This window comes from Brassica napus, chromosome A7 (genome assembly GCF_020379485.1).
Source record: "Brassica napus cultivar Da-Ae chromosome A7, Da-Ae, whole genome shotgun sequence".
In the NCBI taxonomy this organism is placed as follows: Eukaryota; Viridiplantae; Streptophyta; class Magnoliopsida; order Brassicales; family Brassicaceae; genus Brassica; species Brassica napus.
Window position 1 is genome coordinate 14879376 of NC_063440.1, and position 11837 is coordinate 14891212.

The 11837-nt window shown below is 38.8% G+C and overlaps 1 protein-coding gene and 1 pseudogene across 1 annotated transcript; one reads left to right on the top strand and one right to left on the bottom strand.

The window, feature by feature from the left end:
• Positions 1 to 1713: 1713 nt before the first annotated feature.
• On the top strand, positions 1714 to 4114 carry LOC106352579 (ruBisCO large subunit-binding protein subunit alpha, chloroplastic-like). Its single transcript, NM_001316161.1, is given in 9 exon segments — positions 1714 to 1820; positions 2029 to 2209; positions 2295 to 2416; positions 2491 to 2783; positions 2785 to 2789; positions 2792 to 3151; positions 3153 to 3163; positions 3166 to 3603; positions 3668 to 4114. Coding segments are annotated over 9 exon segments (1752 nt in total). The 5' UTR covers positions 1714 to 1766; the 3' UTR covers positions 3956 to 4114.
• Positions 4015 to 6319, bottom strand: LOC106356617 (annotated as a pseudogene).
• Positions 6320 to 11837: the final 5518 nt, after the last annotated feature.

The following is an 11837-nucleotide window of genomic DNA, read 5'->3' on the forward strand; positions in this document are numbered from 1 at the left end:
CTTAAATCATAATATAATTTGATATCTATTAATTTAAATAATATATATATTTAATTTTCTTAACAAATGTGTTGGAAAAACATTATAACAATATCTTAATTATCAAAAATTGTATTGTATATAAATATTTTCACTAATTTTATAATTAGTAATGAAATTAATGTTATTATACATTAATATATATATATATATATATACTCAGTTATATTTTATAAAATGAAAAACATTATATCAAATTTTACTATTATATAGTTATATCTATCATTTTAAAATAAAACATTGTATTTAACTAAATATGATATGATAAATATTTTAAACTGATAAATTAGTATATTTTATTTTCACAAACATTAAAAATTTATGCTAGAAATATAATATGTTGGTAGAACGGGTTAACATTAGTAAATTAAATAATTCATTTATAAAATTAACTTATCTTAAACTTTTATATATATAGTTATTATCTTAAATGAATAAACATAAAAAAAAAATATTGATAAAGGAAATCTAGCGCTTTGAATTACGGATCAGGATCATAATAATTGAATAAAAATAATTTTTAAAAATATATAATAAAAAATACCAAATATATGTGATGATTTAAAATAATCAATTAACTTACAGCATGAAAACTATCACATTGTTATATATTAAAATTATTATATATAAACATTTATATATATAAGTAACTTTATAAATATATTCTAGTTATGTACAATATATATATAAACATGAAAATTAGTACCCGCACGGTTGTGCGGGTCCAAATCTAGTCTAATTTAAAGGCAGAAGTAACAAAAGATTTGTGGTAGTACTTCTAATTTCTCCCTTGATTTGGCCAGAAATTGTTAGAATTTGCATAGAAGTCGGATAATCATAACAAATTAGAGATGGCACTACAAAAAAAAGTGAGAAACCCCGAAACAAAAAATCGTCCGAAATATGTCAGGAATAAATATTCACGGCAAAATCATCAAAAATTTGCCAATAATGAATATTTGTGATTAATTCCTGAAGAATTATCCGCCAAGAGCAAGTTGTCAACGTTTTCCCGATGACATATACCAATGGTAATGACAATGGAAAAAACCCGTCGGAAATTCCCGACCACCTTGGTCCATAGAAAATTATGTAATTTAAAATTATTGTTTTAAATTATTTAATTTAAAATAATAATTAAAAACATATATTTGAGATGCAAAAAGGAAAAACACTTTCAAGAAGCATATACTTCATAAAATAAGCCATGGTACCTCTTTCAAGAAAATTAGTTAATTGGAGTCTTGGACACACTGCTATTACATCCTCCCCTATCACAACATCAACAAACTCTAGACAAGCTTATTAGAAAGCTCTCATTTTGCATTCTCCATTACAAACACACTTCTATCGTAAACCAGTGTCTTATGTGATGTACTATAGCTCGACATGTCTTTGCCGACAGAATGTGGCTAAACCAATCAAACTTCTCACTCGACATGTTAAAGAAAAGACGAGGATGTATGCAGCAATTCGAATGGACTGCAATGCGTTTTGGGCCATAAACAGGCCTTTTAAGTCAAAAAGCCTTTTTGTGAAATCAACGGTTCTCGTTACGAAATGCAAAGAATCTTCTGGATCCTCTCTCTCTCTCTCTCTCTCTCTCTTCTCTCACCAGCTCTATCTATCTATCTAAACCCTAACCCACTCCCTCACTTTCATTCCAGAGTAAACCATCTCCTTATCCACAAAGCCCAGAACCCTCTCGTTTGCTCCCGGTCTGAAAAATGGCGACTGCAAATGCTCTCTCCTCTCCCTCTGTCCTCTGCTCTTCACGACAGGTAAAGTACTTGTCTGAGATTTAACCATCACTTCATTCTGTTTCAATTAGTTTGGCTTCTGGGTTGGTGAAAGTTGGTTACTTTTCTCAGTTCAGCTTCTTGAAATGCTTTTTTGGTTTCTGGGTTGGTGTAAAAATTGTCACTTTGTATGTGGAACTATAATAAATCGATTGAGATTAACGAATAATCATATCTTGTGGGTTTGCAGGGAAAGCTGAGTGGTGGAAGTCAGCAGAAAGGTCAAAGAGTAAGCTACAGGAAAGCAAACAGACGCTTCAGCGTTAGAGCAAATGTAAAGGAGATTGCTTTCGACCAGAGCTCAAGAGCTGCTCTTCAAGCTGGTATCGACAAGCTTGCTGATGCTGTTGGTCTCACTCTTGGCCCTAGAGGTATACTATTATTAGTGTCTTCTGTTCACTGTGTTTGTTGTACCACAAAACTATATCTCTTATTATCTTGTGATGTTTTTCAAAGGGAGGAATGTTGTGTTGGATGAGTTTGGTAGCCCCAAGGTTGTGAACGATGGAGTCACCATCGCTAGGGCCATTGAGTTACCTGACGCCATGGAGAACGCTGGTGCAGCACTCATCCGCGAGGTTAGTGTGACAGCTTTATCTTTCATTGTTACTTCTGAAAATGGTAATTGATTTGTTTGTTGTGTGATAAAAAGGTTGCGAGTAAGACTAATGACTCAGCTGGCGACGGGACAACAACTGCTTCCGTCCTGGCTCGGGAAATCATCAAACACGGTCTGTTGAGCGTCACTTCCGGCGCCAATCCTGTCTCCCTCAAGAGAGGAATCGACAAGACCGTTCAAGCTTTGATAGAAGAGCTTGAGAAGAGATCTAGACCTGTCAAAGGCGGTAGCGACATCAAAGCCGTGGCTACAATCTCAGCTGGAAACGATGAGCTTATTGGAGCGATGATCGCTGACGCCATTGACAAAGTGGGACCTGATGGTGTTCTCTCCATTGAGTCCTCATCCTCCTTTGAGACCACCGTCGAAGTCGAAGAAGGGATGGAGATTGACAGAGGCTACATCTCCCCTCAGTTCGTTACCAACCCCGAGAAGCTGCTCGTCGAGTTCGAGAACGCGAGGGTGTTGATCACTGATCAGAAGATCACCGCCATCAAGGACATCATCCCCATCTTGGAGAAAACCACTCAGCTTCGAGCTCCGTTGCTGATCATCGCTGAGGATGTCACAGGGGAGGCCTTAGCAACTCTGGTTGTGAACAAACTCCGCGGTGTTCTCAACGTTGTTGCTGTTAAAGCTCCAGGGTTCGGAGAAAGGAGAAAAGCTATGCTTCAGGATATAGCAATCTTGACGGGAGCCGAGTACCAGGCCCTTGACATGGGCCTGCTGGTGGAAAACACGACCATAGATCAGTTGGGGATTGCTAGAAAAGTGACTATCAGCAAAGACTCGACCACGCTTATAGCCGACGCAGCTTCCAAGGACGAGCTTCAAGCTCGTATCTCCCAGCTGAAGAAGGAGCTCTTCGAGACTGACTCTGTGTATGACTCGGAGAAGCTCGCTGAGAGGATTGCTAAGCTCTCTGGTGGTGTTGCCGTCATTAAAGTCGGAGCAGCGACTGAGACCGAGCTCGAGGACCGTAAGCTTCGTATTGAGGATGCAAAGAACGCAACGTTCGCTGCTATCGAGGAAGGAATAGTTCCCGGTGGTGGCGCCACGTTGGTGCATCTCTCCACTGTGATTCCCGCCATTAAGGAGACGTTTGAGGACGCTGATGAACGTTTGGGAGCTGATATAGTACAGAAGGTAAGTTTTAAAAGCTATAAATAATCAGTAAAAAAATCGATCTTATGTGTTTGAATACAAACAGGCATTGGTGGCACCAGCTGCGCTTATTGCGCAGAACGCTGGAATCGAAGGGGAAGTTGTGGTGGAGAAGATTATGTTCAGTGAATGGGAGCTAGGGTACAACGCCATGACTGATACCTATGAGAATCTGTTGGAAGCGGGAGTGATTGATCCAGCTAAAGTGACGAGATGTGCGCTGCAGAACGCTGCTTCGGTTGCAGGGATGGTGCTGACCACTCAGGCCATTGTTGTTGACAAACCTAAACCCAAGGCTCCTGCTGCTGCTGCACCTGAGGGCCTCATGGTGTAATGAAGTTTGCACATCTATCATATTTGTTGTCCCCAACTATCTTGCAATGTTTTTTTTTCCTATGGGGAAATGAGTAGCTTTGTTTAACGAGAAATAATATTTTTATATTCCGAGTAAGGATTGTTCTGATTGCAAAATAAAATGTTTTTGTATTCAAAATGTGTGTCCAATGTTATTTGGCAAGTGAAGTTAAGAAGAAAAGTGAAAAGTAAGCAAATATAGATGGAAACAATCAAACGGTAAGGGCCTAATCAAACTGATGTTCATCATCTTTATCAACTGCTACTAAATTTTCTTCAGCATGTTTTTCTGTTTATAATCACTCCCACCATTTTCATCATTATTCCCCTGAAACACAGAATCAACTTCTGGATGAATTTTCAAGATCCAACTCTAATACACCATATGAACAAAGGGTCATTGTCATCGTCGTAGACTAACTAATGTTACAAGTCTAAGAGCATCTTCAATAGTACTACTATAGTTTAGTAAAAATACTCCAATATACTCTCTTTTTCATTTATAATAGAGTGAAAAATAAATTTACTTTATAAATAGATTAACTTCTTTATTTTTTTATCACTCTATTTTGTTCTTTAAAATATAATATCATTGAAATATAATTGAATTTTATTATAGAATTGCTCTATTCAAAAAAAATAATAGAGTAAACTATTGGATATGAGTCCCAAATAATACACACTACTTTCATTATGGTTTTCCCTATACTCCAAGCCATTAACCTTCTCAAGAATGTACATCTTTCAGATATAATCAAATCTAAGGACTCTCTGCTGTCTAATACCTAAATCCATATCCAATTACTTGAGCAAGGTTACCATATCCAATTACTTGAGCAAGGTTACCATATCCAAAGACCTGTAATCTCAGTCTGTTAATAAGTTCTCCTCTCCCTTTACAACATCTTCATCTCAGGCCACAAAGAACTTGGTTTGACGCCGCTCTTAACAACGAATGTAATCATCATCGCTGCCTCTTCTTCCCGGTTTACTTCAGACAACGCATCAGCTAATCTTTCAAATACTTTACCATCATTAACGTATCCTTCCCTAACCATCTCAGCCACCACCTCCAAAGCATTATCTACCCTTCCTGCTCTATAACACCCTTCAATCAACGTCGTATACATCGCTTCATCAACCTCAAACTCGTTCACTCGCAGCTCCTCCAACAATCTCAACCCTTCGCACACTTTCCCCGCTTTGCAGAGCCCATTCATCAACCCCCAATACGTATCCTTGTTCGAAACAACACCTCGAGTACTCATCACGCTATGTATCTCAAACGCTTTCTCCACTAATCCGACTCTAGCGTACCCGTTAATGATCAAATTATACAGATAAGTCTCCACCTTAAGCTGCTTATCATGCATCGTCGAAACCAACCTCTCTGCTTCTTCAACCTTACCGTAACTAGCGAACCCGTCGATCAAAATCTTGTAAGCATCGAGATCAAGACTCACGCTTTTCTCCTCCATCAACTCAAGAACCAAACCCAACTCTTCGAAGTTCCATCTCTTAACACAACAGTCTATCAAAGACTTAAACGTAACGATATTAGGCTTAATAGTCTCAACCTCCTCCACCAACTCTCTTCCCCTCTTGATCTCTCCGTTGCAACACAAAGCAGAGACGACAACCGTTAAAGAGTAAACAGACACAACACCCAACTCCGAAGCAACCATCAGACGAAAGAAGTCGTTGGCTAACTCAACCTCATCGCTTCTTCTGAGGTTCAGCAAATGCAAAGTCAAAGCCTTTTCATCGATCTCGACCTCATACACTCGAAAACCTCGACAACTTCATCGTACCTCCCGCTGTCTGAATAAACCGTGATCATCGAATTAAAGAGCCTCGCGACGACTTTCTTCTCGAACCCGCCGCAGTCGTCGAGGGCTCCAGAGGCGATATCGCGAAAAGGGTACCTGAGAACGTCGGGGTTCAGCAGTTCCCGCGCGACGGAGAACTTCCTCTCCGACAGGACGCGGAGAGAGAGGGACAGGTGTGTTCTGAGATCGGGTCGGAAAGAGAAAAGAGATGGGTTTTCGAGGATGAATCGGAAGAAGGAGACGCGTTTCGAGGATTTGATGTCTGGGTCGGATACGATGCGGCGGAGAGGGTGAGATCGGAGATTGGTTTTTCCGGTGAGCAGATGAGGAGGTTGTGGATGGAGCTTGGGTATGTTCGTTTGGTTGTCTTTAGGGTTTTAAGGAAGCTTTGTAGAGTCATCGTCGCTTCGTCGGCTTTTTTGGATCTCTCTTTCTTCTCCGTTCGTCGGAGTTGGAGTTTTGGCCCGGCACGTTCAAAAGTAGCACGATGTTCGATTTTCTAATATAAGAACGGCACGGTTTGTGATAACCTTCATGTCTTGAAAAAATATATATATATTTTTTTTATACCTTATTACTTTCTTATGTACACTGGTATATGAATTCAATACCCAACTTTACACATTTTTACAATCCACATCATCATCTCTTTTTTTTTTTTTTTTTTCCATCAGAAATTTTATTTAAAATAAGGGCCAAGCCCAACCATTACAAAGCCCAAACCACAAGGGGCAACCCAACTCCACACAAACAAAGGCCCAAAAGCCCAAAAGAAAACGGAAACCCTAACTCCCAAAACGGAGGCGCATCACTCACGCTCAACCGCTTCGAACCACGCCGGAAACCGCAACAATCGAGACCCCGGTGCCATCTCCCATGATCTAACCACCGGTACACCCACAAGCTCAATAGCTCCACCATCTTCACCGCTAACACCCTCAAGACAGCGATTCTAAACTCGGATAGCATCAATCGCAGAGGAGAGCTAATCCGTCACAATTAAAACACCACCACCGACTAGAAAGCGTAGCGCAAACCATCACCCAGTTACCACCGGGGAGCGTCTATCATCCTCCGACGAGAGCTCCACCGGCCAAACCAACCCGACATCGCTAGAGACTAAAAGATAAACCTAAAAAACGGAGATAAAAAGACCACTTAGCCGGCGGCGCAAGGCACAGAGCAACCTTCACGCCCCGGAGACAAGAGCCGGCGACAGCGGAGCAAAGGAAGCCTCCGCCTCCCGGTGACAAAGTCGGCGTCGATGGAGCTCTATAAGCCTCCACCTCCCGGAAAACTAATACTACTCGAAACTACCGGCTTCACCACCCCCATCCTCCACCCACTCGCGTCGTTGCTCCAGACACAGCGCCTCCACCGGGTCGCCCCCGGAGGTGACGACAACGGACAAGGCCCGGACCAGAGCTCCGACAAGGCGATAGGGGGAGGACAAGTATGAGAAGCCGAAGAAAAGCACTTGGTGAAAGATCAAAGGGCTCCCGCACCGGCACGCGCGCTCACGCGCCGGCCGGACGTCGGAAACCACAACCCGATCTGCTTTCTCTCTCTAACTTTTCTCTCTTGTTCTCCCTCTCTCTATAGCCGCTCAAAGTAATTCGTTTATTTTACCTATTAATTCAACACCCATATAATTTTTTTCACTATAATGGTTTTGTTTAATAAAATTTAAAACCCTACAAATTTTAATTCATATTATTATTTATATAATTTTGATAGTTAAATAATAAAAAAATTGATTGTAACTAAATGAAATAACTAAAATGACATAACCTAATAATTTTAAGTTTATTTTATTTTTATTCTTTACTATTTTTTAGTTCTAGGACGGGAAGCTTTAATATATCCTCGTCAGTTCCTATTGTTCCACGAGCTGATTGGGTAATATTCTCCATCTCTTGCCTTCATTTGTTCTCTGGAGATTAGAACACATAGGTGTGGAACGAAACAGGGTAGCCTCTGCACTTGTGATGAGTGTTACACGTGATAGAAGATATCAATCGCACATTGCTCGTGTGATCCTGGGTGGTTTAGACGTATCTTGGAAGAGGAAGCTGCTGGTCTCTAACCTATGGGGTGTTTCCTGAATCCTGTCGTATGTTTTGGTGCACATGGTCTCTGTTGAGATTAATTTGCCCTGCATACTCTGTTTCCTTTTGGGTTTTATCCCATTTTTTACTTATGCTCCATCGCAAGTTTCCTCTGTCTCTGGAGGATAACCTGCAAACTCTGATATGATCTCTTTATTTTGATATAATACACCTAGCGTTAAATAAATAAATAAAAGCAGGAGCCACTTCCAGCTTTTAACATGCAAAGGTTGTTTGTCTGCTTGTATCCCAAAAGCGTTCGTCCTTACTTGCTAACCACAAAGGAGGCGTTTTGGCGATCGAAGACGTTACCATTAATTGGTGTCTTCATCTGCACCCTAAAACGTCATTTATGCTATATTGGTGTCTTAGACTAAAATATTTCATAAAAGTGTATTGTCTATTATAGATTATGATCACGTTTAATTTTTATTTAGATATATAAACACTTTTAGTTTTCATCATCATAGATGCTAGTGATAATCTAGAAAGTATTATCTACGTCTATCGTAGATAGTTTTTAGCATATCATAAAATTGTTTCGCAATAACATTAGTTCTTCTTTATTATCAAGAATTGCATTTGCATCTTCATGAAATGAACTTGTAATCATATCATGAAACCTATTTTTCCTACTCATACCCATCACTCGCATTTTCAAATATATATTGTCCATGATCTCATCATAACTAGTATTATGCTCAAATCCGTACTGATAATGCATCTTCCCCCATGCGAGAACCATATATAGTAGTTTGGTCTAAATCATCTATTATATATATGCTCTTCACAATATATAACTTGTTTTAACATTTTTTATATAGATAGAACATTTACTATGTTTCCTTGAGCACAAAGACGGACGCACTAAGGCAAATGAAGCCCTTAAATATGATAAAAACTTGGGTCTAAAAACTTTAAGTGTAAGAAAAATCTTTAAAGATTCAACACCATTATTGGTTCAAAATGTCTCTTGGCCCCCGAAAAGAAGTGTTCAGTTCTCATATTGACCTGCATATATATATATATTTTTTTTTCTTTTTATTACTGGTTTGTCCCCCGTTAAATTGTTCCATAGGTCTCCCACTGCTCGTGAATGGCTGGTTAGTTACATGGTGTAACAATTCGTAATCTGGCACGGTACTCTTACGTCACTTTCCCAGTTTCTAAATCTCTGTGATTTTACATCCCACCCGTAATGAATATATTTCATGTTTTCAAGACATTTCTCCTACTCCTAATTTCTTGTCTCTTTTCTTTTTCTTTTTCTTTTTCTTTTTGCAGTTCTCATTTGCTGAGAAATGATCTTTAATCGCGTTCACCTATTTATAGAATTTTTAAAGATCTTTTTTTTAACTAATTTTTTTTAGAGATCTTTGCGAAGGAATTATGACAGATAGTTAGTTTTCGAGGAATTTTCTTATGCTTTCCTCACAAAAATTTAGGTACTCACAATGAAAATGTATTTCAACTTTCAGTACTTGCGAGGAAAGTACGACGAGTAGGAAGAATCGGAATTCCCTTTCAAATTGCCTCATAATTTCTTGAGGAAAATTTAGCTTCGCAAATTTGTTAAAAAAATTGTGAGTGCTGCTCAGAAGGTCACAATTCCTTAAAAACTATAGCTAATACGCAATGATAAATTTCTATTGTAATGTTCCTCCTTAAATCGTATGTTCTGTTGTAGTGTTGGATCATGTGATAGTCATACTTTAATTTTGCACATATTGTTTGATTTAATTATTTGGCTTCATGTCGTAACATAGAAAAACATTTTCAAAAAATCATAAATCATATGATTACCTTATGATATTTACTTTTTTTTTTATTTCCGTTTCTAATCACTTGATCAAAACAGATTTATAGTAAAAATATTTTTAATATATATTATGTTGTTTGCTAAAAATTGTAAAAATTAAAAATAAATTAAAATGAAAAGAAACTGATTCGAAATTTATCAAGCAGAAAGAAATCAAAATATTACATTTTAGTCATAGCACTTGTATAATATTTTTAGTTTATTAAGGATTTTAATAAATTAATATAAAATAATACATATGAAAATATTTTGAGTTTTCAAATATATTATAGAGATATGCTTAATAAAACATAAAGTAAAAATGTAATACATTGGACATCAAACTGTTGTAATTCTACTTCTGAATTTGGTTTCTAGCTCCCCCATATATGTGTTGGGTTTTCCCTCATTAGCCCAAGAATAATAACTAATCAAGTTATGATCCAAGAGCCCAAGAAGAAGAACTATCTAGAATTATGGAGGAGAAGAGAGAAAGTTATGGAGTTAGATAAAATAATAATTTAGAGAAATCTAGAACATGTTAGAGTGTACTCCTTCACTTGTATAAATAGGGGTGCTTAGCACCATTTGTAATCATCCAAGAATCAAGCAAAGTAATAGAAAGAAAACATCTCAGCAAGAGTTCTAAAAAATCTTTAAGAAATCTCCAAACACAAGCCTTACTAAAAATCCCTTTCCTAAAATACGAAGGTTATCTCAAACAAAAACCGTCTACATTCCATCTTAACCTCTCGAAGAAAATATTATCCGCTATCTTTCCCAACAACTGGTATCAGAGCCGAGTTACCGGTTATCTTTGAAGAAGTGAAGATGGAGGCCACCGTTACCTTTGAAGGTGATATGTTCAAGCTCACGACGGACAACTTCTCTTATTGGAAACCGATGATGGAAGATCATCTTTATTGCAAAGATTTGCATGAGCCCATCATCATGAAGGATAAGCCGGAAGGAAAGGATGATAAAGCATGGGAGATTCTTAATAGAAAAGCGGTTGCCGTAATACGCAAGTATGTCGACCGATCTCTCTTTGAACATGTCTCTACCTACACAAATGCTTTTGAATTATGGACAAAACTTGAATCCATGATTCAAAAGAAAACACCTCGAAACAAAGCTCTTCTTGTTCGACGGTTGGTAAAGTTGGAGTACAAGGATGGCCAGAGCATGATGGAGCACTTGAACAATTTCAAGGGGATCGTAAATCAACTTAACAAAGTTGATATGAAGGTTGAAGACGAAATGCAAGCCCTTTTACTCCTTAGTTCACTGCCGGAGAGTTGGGACACACTAGTCGTCACTCTAAGCAATTCAGCACCGGAGGGAAAGCTTACCATGGACACCGTCACTGATAGCCTTCTAAATGAAGAAGTTCGCAGGAAGGAGCGAGGTTCGAGCTCTTATTCAGAAGCTAACATTGTTGATAGACGGGGTAGAGAAGAGACTCGTGGTCACAACAGAAGCAGAGGACGAGACCAATCTCGAGGAAGATCCAAGTCACGTCCAAGAGTTACCTGCTATTATTGCGGCAAGCCGGGTCACATGAAGTCGGAATGTCGGTTTTTCAAGAAAGACAAACAAACCGGTAACATCAAACCAGACCGGTTCAATCCTACAAAGAAGCATGAAGACAAGACTACCACCATTGTGGAAGACCAGAGCGAAGAATTATATCTCATTGGAGAATGTAATCTTAGCTCTGATGATAGTTCATGGATCGTTGATTCTGGTGCTTCTTTTCACGTCACCCCTCATGGAAGCTTCTTCACAACCTACCAAAGTGGTGACTTTGGTAATGTTCAAATGGGAAATCAAGGAAGAAGCAAGATCGTTGGAAAGGGGGATGTTAATCTTACATCAAACACGGGATGTAAGATAGTTCTCAAAGATGTGAGGCATGTCCCCGACATTCGGCTCAATCTCATATCAACCGGGAAGCTCGATGATGCCGGTTTCGATAGCCACTTTGGTAGTGGCAAATGGAAGCTAACCAAAGGAAGTTTGATCATGGCTCGAGGAAGTAAAGAAGGCTCATTATATGTGACTCAAGCCAAGCTTTGCAAGGAAGAAGTAAATGTCGCAAGTGATGACATGGATATATGGCACCGA